At 37.8% G+C, this 23025-nt stretch overlaps 1 protein-coding gene across 2 annotated transcripts in view; it reads left to right on the top strand.

Moving 5' to 3' along the window:
• Positions 1 to 23025, top strand: part of LOC137072758 (complement C3-like) — an 83904-nt gene that overhangs the window by 45376 nt on the left and 15503 nt on the right. The window contains exons 27-39 of one of the 2 annotated variants that reach the window (XM_067440680.1): positions 5820 to 5976; positions 6359 to 6522; positions 8512 to 8667; positions 8889 to 8948; positions 9032 to 9125; positions 11730 to 11775; positions 14775 to 14865; positions 14992 to 15081; positions 17483 to 17588; positions 17807 to 17896; positions 18178 to 18258; positions 18343 to 18426; positions 18522 to 18660. In XM_067440680.1, the coding sequence (XP_067296781.1) occupies positions 5820 to 5976; positions 6359 to 6522; positions 8512 to 8667; positions 8889 to 8948; positions 9032 to 9125; positions 11730 to 11775; positions 14775 to 14865; positions 14992 to 15081; positions 17483 to 17588; positions 17807 to 17896; positions 18178 to 18258; positions 18343 to 18426; positions 18522 to 18660 (1358 nt within the window). The remainder of the gene's footprint in view (positions 1 to 5819; positions 5977 to 6358; positions 6523 to 8511; positions 8668 to 8888; positions 8949 to 9031; positions 9126 to 11729; positions 11776 to 14774; positions 14866 to 14991; positions 15082 to 17482; positions 17589 to 17806; positions 17897 to 18177; positions 18259 to 18342; positions 18427 to 18521; positions 18661 to 23025) is intronic. The other variant, XM_067440681.1, reaches the window with a different exon arrangement.

The raw sequence follows: 23025 nt of genomic DNA, 5'->3' as shown, positions 1-23025 counted from the left end.
GTTTATTAATTTGTCTATGTAAAAATAATCCAAATGCATTGAAAATGTATATGCAGTTTACATACATAAATCTTATGCTTTACATTTTAATGTAATACTTACTGGTTTTCTATTTATTTTTAATAGAAATGAAAAAAAACTGTGCCTCCTCTAACCACAGACTTAATTTTGAATTTCATAGTGCGCATAGATTCATAATTCTCTGGTAACCACAGCTGCCAGCATTTTCCTGTAAAAATAACAGTTTTTTGTAGTTTTTTTTACAGTGTACACTGTAAAAAAGATCCCCATAAAATTTACGGTAAAAAACCGGCAGCTGTGGTTGCCAGAACTTTACCGTAAAAAATACGGCAGTAACGTTTAAGGTTTTACGGGACAGCAGCATATAATTTAAAGGTTTATAATGTAATAATTACGGTTAAAAAACATTTATTTTACAGTTCAAAACAGTATAATTTAAAGGTTTATACATTTTATTTTATTTTACAGTAAAATACCGTTAAATTTACACTTTTTCGAAGTGAAAAAGAACAGGTCATTGTGTAATTAACAGTGAAAAAACGTAAATTGACATTCCCAGAATTCCCCACGTGACACTTCGTATTTGATGCATTTTCATTGAATTAACAATGTTTCTTCTTAGTTTTTTCTAATCACTTATGTACATTAAGGTTTTATGCTACATCTAATGTTGTTAAATTAATGTTTATTGCATTTTTAAAACATCATGTGTGCTACCATGATGGTGTTTGGTGTTTAGTGTTTGTGTATGCACCTTCTATATGTTAATATTGTCCCTCCAAAAGCTGCGTGTGATGAGCTTTGATTCATCATGTGATTCTCATCACCACTGTCATTGGTGATTGTCAAATTATATAAAAGGAAATAACAGATATTAGCATTTCAATTGTTTCAATTGAAAGTTGGTCATTTAATATTTCGGTGCAATATTTTTTTTTTTTACCATTATTGTTTTATAGTGTACTGTGTACACATAATTATTTATATATAAACTTTCAAATTATAGGGTTTTTAACTGTAAAATAAACCAGTTTTAACCGTAATTACCGCATTATAAACCTTTAAATTATATGCTGTTGTCCCGTAAAACCTAAAACGTTCCTGCCGTATTTTTTACGGAAAAGTTCTGGCAACCAGAGCTGCCGGTTTTTTACCGTAAATTTGATGGGTATTTTTTTACAGTGTATAGTAGCCTACGGAAACTTTCTGTTTACCAAATAACAGTTTTTAACCGTAGATTATTACAACCTTGTTTTTATATTATTAAAATATTATTTTAATTTTACTTCATATTACTTCATTTTTTAGAGTGTAGAAACTTGCTTAAGGGAGTACTTCAGCGCTGGGAAGATGAATCTGTATTTAAACTGGGTCATTAATGTAGTGGAAATGTGAAATTATTTTTGAATTTGGTGCCTTCTAGACTGAGAAAAGACAGAAAATGTATTTTTGTCTCATGGGGATGAAAGACTACAATTCCCAGAATGCTTCGCTGCCCTGTGAGGCCAGTCCCAAAGCCACCTACTGGATTACTGTGACTGAGTTGGAGAAGACATTACAATTAAAAACTGAACGTGTCTGTTCAATATAATGAGTGAGTCACCGCGCGAGTGTCACAGCACTGAGCACTAACTGCAGGAGTGAGATAAATGAGCTGAGGAGCTCTCTCGATGAGAGCTGAGGTTATCGCGACTACACTCGCAGCATACATTCAAAACGCAAGTTCAGTCTGGCGTGTTTCAGTTCATGCTTTTGCAAACTTAACTTTCATAGAAATTAATTTGAGAAGTTAAAAGACTTACATTACTCACCATAGCTCCGTTTAAATGAGTGCCTGTCAGTGGTGGAGGAAGTACTGACTCTCAGTACTTAAAGGTCCCGTTCTTTGCGATTCCATCTTTCAAACTTTAGTTAGTGTGTAATGTTGCTGTTAGAGCATAAATAATACCTGTAAAATTATAAAGCTCAAAGTTCAATGCCAAGCGAGATATTTTATTTAACAGAAGTTCCCTTTCAAAGCCTACAGCGAACGGCCGGTTTGGACTACACCGCTGCACTTCCTGCTTCAACGACGCAACTAAAACCGTTTGTTGACGAACCCTCCGCCCACAAGAACACGCAAATTCGGGGGCGTTGTCCTTTTGCTCTCGCAGGTCGAGAATAGTAAGCGTTTTTTTTGTAGAGTGTGTTTGTCGCCATGCCATTGAAACGCTGTTATTTTCATCCCGGAGTCAGATCACCTTTGTTTGGCCTTCCCACGGACGCTGTACGTAGAGATCAATAAAACTGCTCGCAGCACATTTTGCTGAGGACTGCTTCCTCAATCTCAATCAGTTTACTGCCGGATTCGCAGAAAGATTATTCTTAAAAGATGACACAGTTCCCTCTTTGTCTGGAGAAGGCGTTGGTTATGAGCCACGACCGGTAAGTGTATTTTATTATTTAAGTCGGTCCGTTTAACAGTTTATGTAACTCATGACACAAAGTGCAACGCTGTTTAGCTTTGTTAACTAACGTTAGATGGTAATTTAAACTAATCCGAAAAACTTAGCATATAAAAGTGTAGTAATTCATTCAGACACCATCGATTGTTGGGGTTTGTAATGATCAGTTTAAACTACTGAATAGACAGCTTACCATTCTGAAACATCCAGCAAAAGTCTTTCCTGACCAGTTTGTAATCGATCCTCTTCGATATTCTCCGGGTCTGATTCCAGTTTAAATTGATAAGGCAATATAGACATTTTTGCAATAACATTGAGCGCGTTATGATAAGAGGCGGGACCTTTCCGGGCAAAGTGTGCTAAGCTGCTGTCCAATCACAGCGCGGGAAGCGCTGGCCTAATCAGAACTCGTTACGTAATTTTCAAGGAGGGACTTCATAGAACAAGGAAATCATCAGGCCGTTTTTAGGACAGAGGAAACACCGGTATACAGATAAGTAAATTGTGTGAAAAATACTGTGTTTTTTTACACGCAAAACATGAACTCATGTTATATTGCACACTGTAAACATAATCAAAGCTTCGAAAACACGCGAAGAATGGGACCTTTAAAGGCCCATTGAAGAGCTTTGAAACCCACCGCATTATTCAATGTGTTGACATGATTTCCCCTGAAACAGCTCTAGCTGTTAACAGCTCCTCCCCTTTTTTGAAACGGCCAATAGTGTTTGGTTAATATACAGTTTGACTAGAGCGGACCTTTCTCTGTTTGGTAAAGCCAGTTTCCTCTAACACTGTTTATCATCATAATCTCCTCCATATCGCTTTGAAATGCAGCATTCTGTGCAGAGTTCAAATGGGTCGATATGTTTGTTGTCTGCACTGACTCGCGCATATGATCCGCGCTGCGCTCTCGTGTCTGTAGTCTAAATTTAGACCAGAGCCGTTGTTGTGTAGGTGTGTTCGCGCTGCTGCGGTGCGTGAAACTAATGTGAAAACAGATTATTCGCCTCAAATGAAAGCATATTTACACTGAATCGTTTCCTATCAAATATATATAGTGTGCTATGTGCCTTTCACCATGTAGAAATTAGTAAATGTGTGTTAACAACTGACCGATTTCAGCTGCCGCTTCAGCAGTGTAGGGGGCGGGCTTTAGATTCTACAGAGCATTTTGATTGGACAGAAGATTTGATGAGAGAGTGAAGTCTGCGATGATGTCACCAAAATCTGAGATTTGTTTTAACGGAAGTGAGAGACTGTACATTTTGAATACTTATATCTCCTAAATGCAAATTGTGTCATTGTTTTCGAACATACCAGCTTACTCATAACTTAAAGGCTAACACAGTCATACTAAAAGCTAAAAAAATTCAATTTTGATTTCAGTGGGCCTTTAGGTAAAAGTACAAATAACCAGAGCCATATTTACTTAAGGAAAAGTAGAAGTACAAAGACAATCCTACTTAAGTAAAATTAAAAAAAAGTACTTGATTTTAAATGTACTTTTAGTATTAAAAGTAAAAGTACTTGTATAACAATTTATTCTCTTAATTTCTATATTCTAATAATTAAAACGCCACATACTGTTTTCTTCTTTTTAATTAAGTTAGTTTTGGGTTAATGTAGGCTAATTGTGCGTATCATCTGTTGCCCAGTTTACATTCTGACTCACAATATCAGGGTGATCTGCAGAGTTAAATATCAATATTCAGAAGTAACATTTTCATCAGCTTTGATGTATTTAAATCTTCATATTTTTGAGGATTAATCTTAAATATAGGATATGCTTCAGCTTTCCTTTTATATTCTTAAATTTGATCAATAAATTAAATTAGAATAACGCTATATGGTTGTTAAATTAAATAATTTACACTGACAAATTACAACTGCATTAAATAATGTTATGAGATTGTTTTAAATATATATTTTTAATACAATAAGAAACATTGGAAAGAATGTTTAAACATGAAACTAAACTACCAGTAGGTGGCGGCAGATCTTAATGAGTGAGTCAATGAGTCGGTTCGTTCAAACGGCTGATTCGTTCATGAATGAGGCAGTTGTTTACGAACAGTTCATTGAATCTTTGATTCAACCGATTCATTCAAACACTGAATCATTCATTAACACACTATTGCTGTGAGATGCATTGTGGTTTTGATGTGGAAATGTGATCTGATCTTGGAGATATTTTCGCTGCTGTAATAGAACAAAAGCAGTTTATTTTGCATTTAAAATGTAAGTGACTCATTTTAATTAATTGTTTATGGAACTGTCATGAAATCAGTGTCACATTTTCAGTCGTGATGGTATCCAGGAAAACACACTCTTGGTCGTGTCATGTGATGTTTTTTTAACTGTATTATATGTTATAAAATATAAAAACCTTCACATTTTGAATATTTACTGCAGTATGTTTCTGAGTGTCTCTGTACGAGTGGCGTTGGTTTGTTTCCATTTCTCCTCGAGAGGCTGCGCGATTGTCAACAGCGCAACCGTCAGTTCATACATTAGCCTATTATTATCCATTAATTATCCCAACAAACCTTAATCTCGAGTCCTGAAACTGATCAGAAAATGTAACGAAACACTAAAAGAAATGTAGTGAAGTAGAGAGTAAAATATTTGCTGCAAAATGTCACGAAGTAAAAGTAAAAAGTATGCACTATTGATTCTACTTAAGTAAAGTACAGATACGTGAAAAATGTACTTAAGTAAAGTAACGAAGTATTTGTACTTCGTTTCATTCCACCACTGGTGCCTGTAGCTGTGAGCTGAGCTGTGAGTGTGATCTCCATCCCTCATGCGCGGGTTGAAAACATGCGGAAATGGCTCCCTCTGCTGGCTGTACTCTTTAGCCTTTGGCCAAACATTCCTCCTATGATGCAAATATTGTCAATTTGCGTCATTGAAGGAATTTTTCCAGAAATTAAATGCATAAATTTCTTGTCTCAGGGGGATATGAGGGGGGAAAGCACAATCATTTGAATATACTCCAGGGTTTCTTCCGATACAAAGCCACATGCTAATGGCTGAAGTAACCCTTTAATGATATCCACTTGACTCCGTCTAAGCAGATGGCTTAGCAACATAGACGGTTTAATGATAGACATCGAAAATCTTGCCCGGTGATCGAACATTCCATTGGCTTGTGCTGTTTTCACGGCTCTCAGCCCCTCCCTGTTTGCCACAGTATATCTGGCTTCATTACTGTCTAAAACCTTTTTTTCTCCAGACAAGTTTTTGTGATTTTTAAAATCATACAGGTACCAACATGAATTAAACTTGACAAATTATACTGTATGCTGTATGTTGAAGATCTAAGAACTTTGATTTTTTACTCTTTTATAGAGTCTGCATGAAAGTATCAGGAGGGCTGTTTCATTCTTAGAAGGTCGACTTCCACAACTGACCAATCCTTACGCTGTTGCGATGACGTCTTATGCCATGGCCAATGCTGAAAAACTCAATAAAGACATCTTGATGAAACATTCCACTGAAGGAGGAGGTCAGTAACACCAACATGTTAACAATTAGTGTTCTGAAAGAATTATGTAAGTTTTGTACCCACGTGAAAAAATACTATAGTATATTATAGTAAAATATCAGTAAAATTACTCTAGTAAATACTATAGGGGTTTTGAACCATACTATAGTAAAGATACTACAGTAAATTGTAGTATATTATAGTATGTACTACTCTTTGTTAAGTTACTTTACTGTAGTATAATTCAAAAACACTAGAGTAATTTTCCTATAATATACTATAGTATTTTTTCATGAGGGGTAGTGTAATGATCGCTGCCTTTTGGTGTCAATAACCGTAATACAACTAATTGAGCGAACAGCAACACAGTCCTGTTAGTTTACCTGTTTTGTGTTTGAATCAGCCGGCAGGTTTTGGGCTGTTCCTGGACAGCCTCATCACTCACGAGAGGCGACGGCCTATGCTGTGCTGGCGCTTGTGAAGGCCAAAGACTTTGATAGAGCAGGAGAGGCAGTGCGCTGGCTGGCCAGACAACAGTCTCAATATGGTGGTTCTGGCACCACACAGGTACAGTAACATATAGGAGTGTCACGATTCACTCGTGTTCTCTATGCATCGATTACAAATCCATCAATCTTGAAACATATTTTTGAATTGTTGATTTAGGTCAATAATTGATTTGGAATGCTAAGAATCAAATTAATTGTGATTCGATAGCGATTCAGTGCTTTAAAATAAACATTAGATTATACTACGTGTGAATTAATGGAGACATTGCGCCTTCATCCGCATCCTCTCTCCTTCACAGGCACTTCACAGCTATTCTGTAACTGTTACACTGAAAATACAGTGCGCGCCGAAATGTCCTCACCGTTTTCTCGTCTTTTACCCTCATGTCATCCGAGATAAATGCGACTTTATTGCCTCAGATGAACACAGAAAAATAAAGAATCTCTGCTAATTAAAACTCATTTGGGTTTCTAAGTGTTAAGGCATCAAACAGCACATACAGCAATAACTACAGTAATCCATACGATCCCAATGGATGAATCAATGTCTTCTGAAGTTAAACGATGAGTGTTTCTAAGAAAAATAACAATATATCTCATCTGACCAGCAGTTATCTGCGTGTGCATGCGAGGGTTGATTTTAAGCTTGACGTAACTTGAAGCATGACGGGCACGCACCGAAAATGTGTGTGTGACGTTGTCATTTTTTTAATTAATTTTTTTATGCTCACAACAGTATACAAACAATAACATAATATATGATAATAGCAATTAGAAACAAACAAGAATAAAATACAAGAGATGCCAGTTCTCGTGTGTTTCAGAAATGTGCATGAGAACGTCATGAAAGCTTGAAGAGTCTCATCTGGTAACAGCTGATCAGATATGAAACGATTACTAAATTATGACAGTATTTCTTGGTTTAAGATTCATCAATGTAAATAACGAAAAAGAAAAGAAAAGAAAAGAAAAGAAAAGAAAAGAAAAGAAAAGAAAAGAAAAGAAAAGAAAAGAAAAGAAAAGAAAAGAAAAGAAAGGGACAAAACGTGCCTCTTTCTGTCAGGATATTATCATTTGAAATTAAAAGTTTATTTAAAAAATAAAACAAAACAATTTTTTTTTTGAATTAAGTTGTTTTTCTAATAAATATCTATGAGTGATATCAGATTGTGTATTTGTGTTTTTATTGTACTTACCCTATAACTACATGAAACGAGGGAAACGAGCCACTTTAATTTACAGCCCGCACATTTTTCCACAATATACCTCGTAACTATACGGATAATTATCCCTTAATTAAAAAATACTTACAATATAAATAATTTTCCTGATAGTACCCCTTTATTCCCCGAATATTACATATTGTTCCCATATACCTACATGGACTTACTTTATACACTATAATTACAGAAAGTTATGCTGTAAATTCATTTTAATTATGCAGTACATTCCGGGCCGTAATCTAAAGCGCCGTTACCAAAGTTAGTTTAGGATTAGTTGGAAAAGTGCATGATGTTTTATTATCTCCATGGAAGGATTGTATGTTTAATGCACCTAGAATGGTTTAATAAGGTTGTATAGCCATTAACACTATCCTACACAATAGTTAGCATGAACTAATACTTTTAAAGCCTTTTTAAATGTTGGCTTATGTAAATTTCTACACACTTTAAACACAACACTTTAAAATAAATGTGTAATCATAATAAAATAATCTGATAACATGAACTAAAATAAACAATGGACAAAAGGTTTTTTTTTTGCCCACTCTCAGACCCCTGAAGGCCGCTGTGTAATTCACACCCTGACTAAGACACATTGGGGGAAGTATTTTAATAATCCTATGAACGCACATAAAAAATGCAGAATCAATTTAATCAAATCACATCAAATTTAATGTGAATTGTCTCGAATCAAATCTGAATTTGCAAAAATCGATCTTAAATCGAATTGAAAACCTTTGAATCGATTCACAACCCTAGTAACATCTCATCATCTGACTGTGATAAACAGAAGTTGTCTTTGAATGCTTTTCTTTGCTTTCCAGGCGACCATCATGGTGTTCCAGGCCGTGGCAGAGTATCACACGCAGGTGAAGGACGGACAAAACTTCCTTCTGAACGTGGAGCTGGCAGTGCCAGGAAAAAGACCTGTCAAATATACTATTAAAAGAAATAATATGCATCTCACATGGACACAAAAAGTGAGGAGTAACGCTTCCTTCCATTTCAAATTGTGTGCTGCTTATGCCAATTTGTTATCATAGGAAGTGAGGAATTTTGGAAGTTTTGTTATTTCTACATCCATTATTTTTAAATGTCTACATCAATAGTGTTGTGTTTGTACAGTAAAATCCTTGTATCTCTGTTCTATAATAGATTTTAGTATTCTGTTGACTCAAGTACGTCTACGTTCACTCAACAGGTGGACATAAACACAGACTTCAATGTGACGGCTAAAGGAACTGGAACAGCCATTCTCTCAGTGAGTGTTCATGAGCGTTTATACGGTCAACATCGAGATTAAAGCGTTTGAACATCTAATCTGAGACGTGCTCCTCTTTTCAGGTTCTGACGCTGTACTACGCCAGACCTGTTGAGAAGTCTGACTGTACATTCTTTGATCTGACTGTTAAAATGGAGCCAGAGTCTGATAAGCAAGGTAAGGATGATCAAGCATGGTAAGGATGTTTTACAATTGTACATGAGAATGTGTGTGTGTGTGAGGTGTGGTTGGCATAAATTTTATGAGGCAGATGTAGATTTGACTTTGTGTGTGAAGATCAAAAATGTGGCTGCATTTAGCTGTGGCTATGTGTAATTTAATTGGCCCTATCTGACACCTTTTGGTCCGGGAGATTCTTCAAACTAGGTGTCCCGCAACCCCCTGCTTGGAGGAGTTTTTGCATGGCAGAAACAGATTGTTGACACCTGTGTGAACTCAAACATAAATGATTACATTTTCCCCAACAATGTCCTCCAGAGTTTGGCTCCAACGCCAAAGTAAAAAACTTGTGGCTCCCAACTTGCATTGCAGCATTAAGTATACCACCATTGTTGAGATTCATGTGCTGATTCTTGATATCTGTGTTCAGAATTCAGAATGTCAGATCTGTAGCAAGAAAATATTGTTGGTGAATATTATTTATCAGTATTTTTATTCAGTGATGAGTTTAGTCAAACATTATTTTTCATTATACATTATGTTTATTGCTTCTTTTGATTTGAATAGATTGTGTTTTGTTAACATTAAGAAAAACCATAAACATAAAAATCCAAGTCAAACTGCCCAACTAAAGGAAACACTGATCTCCATAATGGTGACCAAACATTTTCAATAAAACATCAACATCTAAACCTGTTAATCCTCAATAAGAGCTTCTATAGGGTTGGAGTCAAACTCTGCAGGACAGCGACTCACTAGGACTGAACTGAGGAAAACAATGGTATAATTGTACCCTAAGGACCAATTGTGTACCTTTAAAGGTACAGTTAGGGTGACCACCTGCTAATTAGCCCAAGGGGAGACAAAGGGTATGTTTCTGAGGGACAATGTGGGAAACTGCCTGGCGCGGCGGTACCCCACCCCACGGGCAGAGAGTGTTTACCCATTTCTAGCACATAACACCTTACATGGTATATTAATAATGCCCTATTCCCCTAAACATTTAATTAATTGACAGATGCACTTTCACTTACGATTTACTTTAGCTATTTTACTTTAGTTATTTTTTCATTACAATTTATTCACTTTAAATAAATTATAATATACAATTATAGGATTAACAGTAATTGCAGTTGCTCAACACCACAGGAACAGTAAAAAAAATGAGTTAAGTTAAAGTTAAACTAAAAGTAAAGTTTAACTCCAGAGGTTCACGGAAGGAGAAGGGGGGGAAGGATGGTGAACTTCCATGTTAGTAAAGTCTGCACTGCAAAAAAAAGCATTCTTACTCAGTATTTTTGTCTTGTTTCAAGTCTAAATATCTAAAAATTCTTACATTAAGTGTCTTGTTTTGGGAAAAAATAACTCAAAATTAAGCAAAATAATCTGCCAATGGGGTAAGAAAAATAATCTTGTTTTCTGTTTGAATTAAGATAATTTTTCTTACCCCATTGGCAGAGTATTTGTCTTATTTTAAGCAAAAACTCTCTTAGTTTTGAGTTATTTGTTCCCATAACAAGACAATTACTTCTGCTTGATATTTTTTTATTTATATTTTGGCAAGAAACAAGACAAGCATTTTTTGCAGTGTGAGTCTGTCGTTTGACATCGTATTTTACTCTCCATATCCGATTGAGAAAGACGTTTTGCAGAGGTGACAAAAAGCTCTCTCGGTATCCACCTCAACACCTTTCAGTCTCAAATATTAATTTTCCCAGTCTTTCTTCTACCCACTCCTTCTCTTTTTAATTGATGATTGCGGTGCCTCAGACAGAATTTCCATTTTTCTCCATTTTCCATTTTGACATTTTGATTATGACAACAGCGAAAAAGTTGACAACAGCAGTTCAATTGAGGGGTGGGTGTGGCAACAGTAGCGTGCTGAACTGTCGAGTTAGTAATGTTGGTTTGGCTGCCTGAGGCCAACCAAACCTTTTTTTTGAGCAAGCATTAATTATGCGTGACATGGTCCCAGTTTGCAGGACGCATGAATTTGGCTTCAAGCGCTGTGCGTGCACACACTACATGGGACGGGTGGTCACCCTAGGTACAGTTATATGTTTTGTTCCCCAAGGAACAAAATTGTACCTCCACTGTACCTTTTTTTCTGAGAGTGTATTTGGGATGGGGGAGGGACACAGTCTGTTCACCATCCTGATTGCTTGTGGAAAAAAGCTATTTAGCATCCTGCTGGATCTGCAACAGATACATCTGTACCCTTTCCCGGATGGCAAAAGACAGCATGTTGTGTGAAGAGTGGAAAGGGTCTTTTATGATTTTAAGTGGCTCTGAGAATGCAACTCTTTAAATATCCATCAGGGAGGTAGAGGGACACTGATGATTTCCCTGGCTGTCTTCATTATACTATAGAGCTGCTGTTGACATTAGAAGTGGGGTTAGCACTGCTTTTTACACTGGTTATGAAATGTTAAACATGATTTACACAAGATTCTGTCTACCAGAGGAATAGAATGAGTGTGAAAAAAGGCTATATTTAGAGCTAAAACCCTCCAAATAACTATGTATTACATATACTTTTTAGTTCATTTTATTTTTATTGAACTTGAACTTAATCTAACAAAAACGTTTGTTTCCCTTTAGCAAAACCAGAGGCCATTGCAAGTTACAGCTTCACTATGGATTTCTTGTATGTGAACAAATACACTCATTTATTTTTATGTCAAGAAACCATTTCATTTTTAATCAATCAGCATGTGTTAATTTAGGCTGTTTTCACACTTGGTTTGGTTGCTTGATTGGAGCCAGAGTTCAATCCCTCCCTACTTTCCCACACTGACTGTATGTTTACTTCATAAACGTAAGTACAGGGACAGCTGGTTACAATTGTGAGTAGATAATGAATCCAGCGGAGACTCCCCAGATAGAACATGATTGTTGCATTTTTATTTAATATACACAGATTTATTTGGCTCTGATAAGATCCAGTTCTGGTTTATTTATTTGCTCTTGGCTGACATGTGGCATTGCTATGGCCTGCTTGTGGCCCAGATCTGGCAAACAGGAGTAGGCCACCCACAGGCTGTCAACCCATGCAGCATGTGAGCCAGATCATCATTTCATATGTGCCAGATGTGGGACCAGATCAGCATTCCACATGTCCCAGATGTGGGCCAGATCAGCATTCCACATGTGCCAGATGTGGGCCAGATCAGCATTGCATATGTCCCAGATATGGGCCAGATCAGTATTTGTCATGTGCCAGATGTGGGCCAGATCAGCATTCCACATGTGCCAGATGTGGGCCAGGTCAGCATTGCACATGTCCCAGATGTGGGCCAGATCAGTATTCCTCATGTGCCAAATGTGGGCCAGATTAGCATTCCACATGTGCCAGATGTGGGCCAGATCAGTATTCCATATGTGTATTTCACATGTGCCAGATGTGGGCCAGATCAGCATTGCACATGTCCCAGATATAGGCCGGATCATTATTCCACATGTCTCAATGTGGGCCAGATCAGTATTCCATATGTGTATTCCACATGTGCCAGATGTGGGCCAGATCAATATTCCACATGTGCCAGATGTGGGCAAGATCAGCATTGCACATGTCCCAGATATGGGCCGGATCATTATTCCAGATGTGCCAGATGTGGGCCGGATCATTATTCCACATGTGTCAGATATGGGCCGGATCATTATTCCACATGTGCCAGATGTGGGCCCAATCAGTATTCCACGTGCCATATGTTGGCCAGATCAGTATTCCATATGTGTAGTCCAAATGTGCCAGATGTGAGCCAGATCAGCATTCCACATGTGCCAGATTTGGGCCCAATCAGTATTCCAAGTGCCAGATGTGGGCCGGATGAGTATTCCACATCTGCCAGATGTGGGCTGGATGAGTATTCCACATGTGCCAGATGTTGGCCAGATCAGTATTCCATATGTGCCAGATGTGGGCTGATCAGTATTCCACATGTGCCAGATGTTGGCCAGATCAGTATTCCATATGTGCCAGATGTGGGCTGATCAGTATTCCACATGTGCCAGATGTTGGCCAGATCAGTATTCCATATGTGCCAGATGTGGGCTGATCAGTATTCCACATGTGCCAGATGTGGGCTGATCAGTATTCCATATGTGTAGTCCAAATGTGCCAGATGTGAGCCAGATCAGCATTCCACATGTGCCAGATGTGGGCCCAATCAGTATTCTACGTGCCATATGTTGGCCAGATCAGTATTCCATATGTGTATTCCAAATGTGCCAGATGTGGGGCGGATCTGGGCCGGCACATTGTTGCTATCTGGGTACAGTTTCACTGGGTTCTTACCCAGAGGCAACTTGTTCTTTAGAGACAGATAATGTAGAGATAAGCAGCTCTATGTTAAACTACAATATAATAAATTTGACATCAATCAACCTCAGGTTCAAAACAAAATCTCTAGTGTGAAAGCATCCTTAAACACAAGAGTAGATGGACAATAACTGAACACCTGTTAATCCTTAACTGTCACCATTTTCCAGCCAGTACAGCCATCGAGGCCCCGCATGGGTTAGCCCAGGTGAAGTGAACACTGCTCAGTGTGCACACTACAGGCTGTTAAACACTGTAATCACTGTATCAGTGTTGGAGTTAATGAGATAAATAAGTGATTAATTGAACATTATTGAAGATTGCTCCTGTTAACCTAATTCAGATTGTTTGGGGTTTAACTCCTTTCTTGAAGTATGTGTAGCACACAAAGTTGTTGTGGGACATACTTCAATGTCTACTTCTGGGTCTATCATACTGAAAAGACTGATGTGAGTTTCAGGCTGCGTTGTTTTTGTCAAGAATGTTGGACCAGTCAACCACGTTATGGTGACTTCAGATGAAACACATTAGAGTTAACCCAGCAGGCATACCCAATGTGTCAATGTTACGTCAGGAAGACGTTTGACTCCAACTAATCCAACGTCAGTCAGACGTCATATTTTGGTTGAAAATGAAAGTCGGGTTGATGTCTAAATCCAACGTTTGTTTGACGTCAAGCTCCAATGACAGACAGATGTTTAATTTTGGTTGGCACTGTACAAAAAAAAAAAATCTAAATCAAATGTGTGGCAGCACATTAAATCTCTGAAGATCTCATCAGAGGATTAAACAACTCCACAAACAGCATTACCAGCTTCACACATTACTAACCAGACTGACTTTATTTCTGTCAGACGACTACAGAAGCTCTTATTGAGAATTAGAAGTTTAGATGTTGATGATTTATTGAAAATAATAATTTAGTTTGAAGTCACCATTATGGTGATCAGTACTTTTTAACAGTAGTTTTTCTCTTGCTGCTGTAACTGTTTGTTATGGCTAGAAATGCAAAATGTGATCAGATGATATTGTTGCTTGATGATTAAAATATGATCATCCTATAGTGGTCTATTTCATTGATGCCATCCACAATTGAATCTTTTCATACATGATCATTTTGTATTATTAATTATCCTCAATCATCACTTAATTATCTCATTAACTCCGGCATTGATTCAATGTTACATTTAACAGCATGTAGTGTGCACACTGAGCAGTGTTCACTTCATCTGGGCTAACCCATGCGGGGCCTCGATGGCTGTGCTGCCTGGAAAACCGTGACAGTTAAGGGGTTAATAATATCCACTCTATCTCCATCTTCACAGGTACAAAAGCGATACAACCGATGCCACTATGACTATTCTTGACATAGGCATACCGACAGGATTTGATGTTGATGAAAATGATCTTAAAGAGGTATTATGATGATAAACTGATACAGTAATACCTCACATTTAAAGAAGAAGAATATAACACACATCTGCAGATAGGCCATAACACACGTCATGTAGTAAGGTTTTTTTCTCATGTTCTTGCTCTCAGTTGTCTTCAGGGAAGGAGAGATACATTCAGCAATATGAAAAAAATAAAGTGCTGTCAGAGCGAGGATCCCTCATCCTCTACTTAAACAAGGTATTTCAGCAGACTGTGTAACCTGATGATGTCAAAAAAAACATCTTTTCTTTTGTTAAGGAAACCTTGGTGATTTTTTTTTTGTTTTTTTTTACATTTTCATCCAAAAATCAATGGTAATGGCATTGAATCGATGTTACAATGTGATGTTGGTTCAACATCATTCTTTCACGCTCAGAAAATGAACTACAACTGACTTGCATCTAATCTTACCCTTGGCCAAGGGTGGTTATCTGTTATATTATATTCACCAACAAAACCTACGGAAGCCCTGAACGGCCATGGATAATATTTTTTTCTGTGTTGTTATGCTGTGATCACGAGTTAATTTTCTCGTGATCTCAAGATAACGAAAGTTGTTTTCTCGTGATCACGAGAAAATAACTCGTGATCTCGAGATAACAAAAGTTGTTTTGTCGTGATCACGAGTTCATATTTTCTAAGTTACACAACTGCGCCACGAGGTGGCAGTATAGAACCAATTAACTGATGGGGTGCGGTATAGCCTATCCATCATGTGTTGTACTGGTCCAGATTGAACGCGTTGAAGACCTTTCGTGATCACTATAATTTGTGCAGTACTGTGTGCATTAGGCAATTAATATAACTGAATGGTCTAATGTGATTAGTTTGCTATAATAGCGTTTGGTGCGTTACTAAACTTACTGTTAAACTCATTTTGATTTCACTATTCTATATGCACCTTTTTGTGCATTAAAATGCCATTTTAATCAGCAGCCTAAATATCCGTTAGTTTGCCAGATTGTGTCACTCAATGTATCGCCTAGATGTGATGTATAGCCCATGTAAAGATGCATATACGTTTATTGCAGCCTAATTTAAATCAGTGATAATGTGCAATTAAAACGATTGTATTTTGTACGAGACTGTATTCACTGGATTAAACGTTTGTTTGTTTTTAGAAATATGGAGTAGGCTACTGCACCGCTTTTTAATGGAATAAAGGCTAGAAGGAAGGATACTAATAACAAACAAATTATGTAATGTTATTTCAAACGAATGAGGAAAATAAAATGGGCTGAATCGAAACTAAACGATTTTTAGAATAGAACAGAATAATCTGCCATCCTTCTGAAGGATCCTTCTCTTTTGATCATTTAAACATGTTAATTACACAAATAAAATGTGTATTAAGTGAAGCAAAGATTTTGCTGAAAGATGGCACGGTTTATTATCCATTGATCAGATGCCCGTGAAAGTTGTGTTCGTTGCTACAGCAACCGTAGACTCTGGGTGCTCTGCAGTATTTCAGAATGAAACTCGTGATCACGAGAAAACAACTTTTGTTATCTCGAGATCACGAGAAAATTATGTCGTTATCACGAGAAAACAACTTTTGTTATCTCGAGATCACGAGAAAATTATGTCGTTATCACGAGAAAACAACTTTTGTTATCTTGAGATCACAAGATAATTAACTCGTGATCACGACATAACAAGACAGAAAAAAAAATATTATCCATGGCCGTTCAGGGCTTCCGTACTTACCACAGATCAGCCATTCTGAATTTTTTTGTATGTCTATTTTTAGACACACACACACATCAAGAATCAGCATATGGATCTCAACAATGGTAAAATGCTTCATGCCGCAATGCATGCTGGGAGCCACCATAAAGTGTTACGCTCATGAGTAATGACTCCCATCTTGGTGTGTGTGTGTGTGTGTGTGTGTGTGTGTGTGTGTGTGTGTGTGTGTGTGTGTGTGTGTGTCTGTCTAAATAGACGTTTAAAAAAAATGGAATGGCTGATCTGTGGCAAGAAAGTTTTTGTTGGTGAATATAATATAACAAAAAAAACACCTTTGGCCAAGGGTAAGATTAGATGCAAGTCGTTGTAGTTCATTTTCTGAGAGTGAAAGCATGATGTTGAACCAACATCACATTTTAACATTGATTCAATGCCATTAACACTGATTTTTGCATGACATAAAAAAAAAAAAAAAAATTCTACATTAATTGGGGGCCCAAACGGGATGTTGATTCAATGCCGTTAAGATTGATTTAACATTTGTTCTGATGGTTGCTTGCTGTCTGGGAGGGTATTGTTGAATTATTTTATCCACGAAACTGAAATGAAATTCTGATGCAGTCTTTAATGTACACGCATGAACATGCAAAGTGCAAATTAAATATATAGATATAGATCTAGCCTATGACTATATAAACAAAGACATGTATGTTTCAGCTATGCAAAACAGAAAACGGTACAATTCATATGCAAATACAATACTTAATAATTTTGACTACAAACATGGTTTTAAATTTAAATTTCTACATATTTTTTGTTGCTTCTGCAAATGTTAAAGTGGGCAGTTCCAGTGTGCAATATGATATTTAATATCATGTACATTTACTTTGAATCGTATTTGTCTCATTAGGTTTCTCATAAAGTGACAGAAAAACTCACCTTCAGAATGCACAAGATGATTAATGTTGGTCTGCTTCAACCTGCCGCAGTCACAATATATGAATATTACTCACCCAGTAAGTTTTTGGTGCGCACGCACGCACGCACGCACGCGCACACACACACACACACACACACTTTTTTCTTATTTAAACTGTGGCTCTCAAATGAACATGGTCATTTTAGTGCTATTAATAATGACACTATGTATAAATTATGACAGTGGTCTCCTAATGCTAGAAGAATGTTGCAGTCATCTTTTATTAAACGTGTGTGTGTGTGTGTGTGTGTTCAGATGCTCGCTGTACGAAGTTCTACCACCCTGAACGGGCAGGTGGAGCTCTATACAGACTGTGTAAGGGAGATTTGTGCCTGTGTGCAGAAGGTATTGTGTTATTACTTTTACGCTTATTCTTTCAGCAGATACTTTTATCTAAAGCAGCTTATAAATGAGAAATATCACAAGCAATTTGCTATAAAAGCCAAAAAGTCTTCAATTAAACAGTTTAAATGGTCTTTTACTTCATTCTCTCATCAAATGTATGCACATCTAGAGATGCATACAGGGCTTTTTGTTTAGTTTTTTAAATGAATGGGGGGGGAACTTTTTGTTGGGTCTGTTATGAATGTCTGTGCTTGTGTATAAATGTCAACCTCTCATAACAGAAAACTGCAGCTACCAGAAGAAGCATCAGGTCGGAGAGCAGGAGCATTCGAATAAACCCTCTGAATCTGACATGGATTATGGTAAAGTCATGTTCTCCTTTCTCAGTCACTAAGATCCACTCTCACAGCTGATGCTGATAACAATATAACGCGTATCATTGACAGTTTATAAAGTCACAGTATTGGATATGGATCTGGTACAGGACTCTGACATCTATGACATGAAGGTGGAGCGGGTGCTGAAAGAAAGTATGGTTCATTAGTCCTGCGTGTCCATCAAAGCATATTGAAATTTAGAGCATGTAACTCTCGAACTGATGTTTGAATCCCCGGGTGTCCTGTAGGTCCTAAGGATAAGAAAGCTGAGGGAAAAGTGAGACCATTTTTGGCTCCTACCAGTTACAGAGACCATTTAGGATTGGAAAAAGGCAAGTCGTTCCACATCATGGGCAAATCCTCTGACCTGTCACTGCAAGGAGGAGGGTAAGTATAGGGATTTTTGGTATTAAATATTAATATTATTATTTAGTATTAATATTGTTTTCGGTCACACTTCACCTAAGCAGAGTGTCAGATGATTCTACCTATATTACGGGGCACCAGTCAATGAATTTCACCTTGACAGTTAGGAACAATCGTGGGAGATTGACAGAATTAGAATTATATAAACTGTAGGAAGTTTATCATCTGACCAATCTGAAGTAGGGATGCACCAATAGGATTTTCGGGGGGCGATACCGATTTTAAAGGTGCCCTAGAATGAAAAATTGAATTAACCTTGCCAGGGTGAAATAATTGAGTTCAGTACATGGACATCACATACTGTGAGTCTCAAACACCATTGCCTCCTACTTCTTATGTAAATCTCGTGAATCCAAAACACCAGGAGAAAAAAAGTGCTTCTCAACATAAACCCAACCTTGACGCAAGCGCTGGGGATCATTTACATACACGCCCCCAACATTTGCATCTGTCCAAACATGTGCATTGTCAGGTGGAAATGGAGCGAATCATCAGGTACAAGCTGCTCACATGGACACAAGTCATGTTCCAGGCTGTGCAGAGACTTCTATCCTTCCCACACATAAAAAAAATACCACAACAATTTATCTCAAGATCGTTCGTTTGTTCGGCTCATTTCAAGCAAGCTTCGCTCAGCGTCCTGAACTGAAGAAAGTGGCAACTATATTCCTGCAAGCAGTAAGTAGCGATTTGATCCACTTATTGACTAGTTGTTTAAACAATTTCTGATTAAATTGAAAGTTTCTTAGAGAGACAGCATTGTCTAGATAACGCAAGATGCTAGTACAGTAACAATAGGAAAATAAATAGTGTGTCTAATGACAATTAAAGGGTAATATTACTTTGTATTACAAAATACAACCGTAGATACGTTGCTTAGATCGTTCACTCGATCCTTCTTGCAAACGTCACCTTTTCCACCATATAAGTTAAAACGACACTCATTTGACAAGGCTATTCCTTTTGTAAAAATATAAGTTATATATTTATATTTTTGAGAACTGAAGTATGGTGTTTCCTATGATGTTTTTGCCTATTTGTATTTCAGATTAGGCTATTAGCTATTAGCCTACATCTCAAATGGAGATTGCTGAAATGCAGCTTACTTGTTTATTGGTGTTTTCAGATCGTCCATGCGCGAGAGAGAGCTTGTGTGCATAAGGTTGCCAGATTGGACATGTTAGGTAAAAACCGGAGAGTATACGGGTTTCTTTTCACAGAAAAGCTCTTTTTGGGGGATTTAATTACTGAAATCTGGCAACCGCAAACACGCAAGCTCTTTCTCGCCCGCAGATGATCTGAAAACACCAAATAAACAAGTAAGCTGCATTTCAGCAATCTCCATTTGAGATGTTCTGCTTAAAGTGTCGTTCAGTCGGTCTGTTTTCTGTCAGGATGGTCAGGACTCACGACCCGCTTCACTGAACTGCTGTGAGCTGCTGAAATAAGCCAATCAGAGCAGAGCTCAACATTAATATTCATGACCCTTCCAAATAAGGCATAAACAGAGCATTACATCCTAGGGACAATTTATAGGGTTGTAAATGGAGCTGTAAAACTGTATCTGGACAATTGTTGCCCTTAAGTAAGCCACATACTCTCTATGTAGATATCAGAGAACAATTTAACATATTGTTTCAAATCATTCTAGGGCACCTTTAACAAACAACTATTGGCCGATTCCGATACCAATACCCATATTTGTTTCTTGCCCTCTTATTTGAAATGTTGTTGTTAAAATAGCGTTTTGCTCATGTTTTAAATCAGCAAAGTTAAAAACAAAACACATTAACTTATACCTTACTAGCTAGCTTATTGCTGCATTATCAAATAATTTCTAATGAACATAGACTGGATCCAATTAACATTCAGCAGGCCAACATAAATATAATAAAACAAGATACATATGCTTTTTATATGCTCACATACTTTTTAAGTAGGTTTAACGTTAAATAACACTGTATATTCTTCACTGTACAAATTAAATACATATATTATTATTATTACATTGAGACGTATCTAAATTCTACTGTACAATATTAATCCTGTCACAATTAATTTGTTAAACTGAACTTTTATTTTGACGGGTTGCCGTCAAGACTTCCGAGCTTATTTGTGTGTGTGTGTTTATGATATGACGTTAGATTTTGTCGAATGAAACGGTAAAATGCTCATAAAGTGACTGGACATGTATTCATGTCCTCATGTATTGAGGCTGAAAAAGTGTGTGTGTGTGTGTGTGTGTGTGTGTGTGTGTGTGTGTGTGTGTGTGTGTGAGCCTGTTTATGTGGTTTATGAGGACACAAATTTGTATAACTACATGGGTATTACACTGGTATTACACTATAAATGTGGTTTATGAGGACATATCAAATGTACTAAATACTAAATGATGTTTTTTTGAGAAAGTAAAAATGCAGAATGTTTCCTGTGATGGGTAGGTTTAGGGGCAGTGTAAGGGGATAGAAAATACGGTTTGTACAGTATAAAAACCATTACGCCTATGGAGAGTCCCAGTAAACCACATAGAGCAACGTGTGTGTGTGTGTGTGTGTGTTTGTGTGTGTGTGTGTGTGTGTGTGTGTGTGTGTGTGTGTGTGTGTGTGCCTGCGTTCGTGTGGTAAATGAAATGGCACATCTGCACCATTAATTCAAACAGAAACACACAGAAACATGCAGGATTCATTTTTAAAGAGTCTTTGCAGCTTAATATCCAGAGACACTAATAACTTATATATCCCGATTTGATTTAAGTGACGGACCTAAATTTTATTTATTTATCAAAACTTTGACAAATTCCGTGACTTTCTGCGTTATGCATTAAATTCTGTTTTAATGACTGGATTCCATCTGCGTTGTCTGCATCGCGGAAATGATTACCTATGAAATGTTAAAAAGTTATTTTGAATTGTGAGCGAATCTTGTTGGTCTTTTATTGTTTGATTAACATCAAAACGCAGACAGCAGCGCAGCGGGAATATTACATTCTAATCTTGGATTATGCATCAGACATTACCTCGGTGCCTTCAAGCAGTTCATTAACAAGCCATCCGTTTTTTTCATGCTATAGCCGATATGCCCATGGTTGTAAATTGATCAAAAATCGTCCAATTCATCGGTGCATCTCAAATCTGAAGGATTTGTGAGATATCGTTAACATGTACCTTTTACTGCATTATTAACACAAGGAAGAAACAACTGGAATAACAGCAAAATCAAGAGTAACTAACAAATACTAAATGGATAAAATGCAAAAACATTGATAAATGCAAGTGACTGGATTGCAAGTTGGATGTTACACAGATCAGAATATCTGAATCTAGATTTTTAAATACATTATAGTGTGAAAATTGCTGCGAAGAGCCAACGGGCAGAGCAGGAGGCTGTCAACGTCGACGGGCTTGAGCCAGGTCAATGGGCCTGTCCACATCCAAGTGAGCAGGTTTAAGTCGGTCAATTGAGAGTCTCTCCCTCTCCACCAGAAAATGTTTGTTCCCTGTCTCCAGAACCCGGAATGGCGTGCCGAAACGGACCATGAATGCCCGTTTCATTTCAATAAATGCCACTGATGTCAGTGTCACAGCCTCAAGCCAACGGGTGGTCCTATCAACCATAGTTAACCATGAGATGAGGGCAGATGACTGACTATGTCCCCGTTTACATGGTCAAAACGTCTCTCTGGAACGTGGAACAACTCTAATGGGGCTTTAGTGTAGTGGTGTACTTTGACCCATTGGCACTCAACACAAGTGTTTTAGCCTAGTTTCTAACATCCTTCTTAAGGCCATGCCAAACAAACTTTGACTTTTGAACCAGGCTGGGAGAGACCATGGATGGCATCAAAAACTTGTCATCTCCATCCTGAGGGGACGACTGGCCGCAAACCAGCCGTGGAGATGTCACACAGGAGCGTGGTCCCAGCATCACCAAAAACCACTTCCTCAATCTGCAGCCCTGTAGCCGAGGTCCTCAGGAGTGGTACACCCAGGTCTGTGGTCTGAGTCGTCGCCATGCCGTTGTAATCCAAACCGACATGGACTGCTCCTGTCACAGCACGATAGGCAATCCATCACACAGTTGTTCTTACCGGCAACGTCTGTGGTGAACTCCGAAATGTAGAAAAGATGACGCTGCTAGCGAGCGGGCCACAGCTCAGCCACCTTGGCCATGGCGAATGTCAGCGGCTTGTATGCCACAAAAGAAGGGAAATGTCACCCTTCCAGCAGGGAACAAAAGTGTCTGATGGCGAGGTAAAGACCCAGGAGCTCCCGGTTGAAAGTGCTGTATTTCCAATTGCAGGGGCGCAGCAGACGGCTAAAGAAAGCC

Source organism: Pseudorasbora parva, chromosome 4, assembly GCF_024679245.1.
Source record: "Pseudorasbora parva isolate DD20220531a chromosome 4, ASM2467924v1, whole genome shotgun sequence".
Taxonomy (NCBI): Eukaryota; Metazoa; Chordata; class Actinopteri; order Cypriniformes; family Gobionidae; genus Pseudorasbora; species Pseudorasbora parva.
The sequence above is the reverse complement of the archived record's forward strand: the minus strand, read 5'-3'. Positions and strand labels throughout refer to the sequence as shown.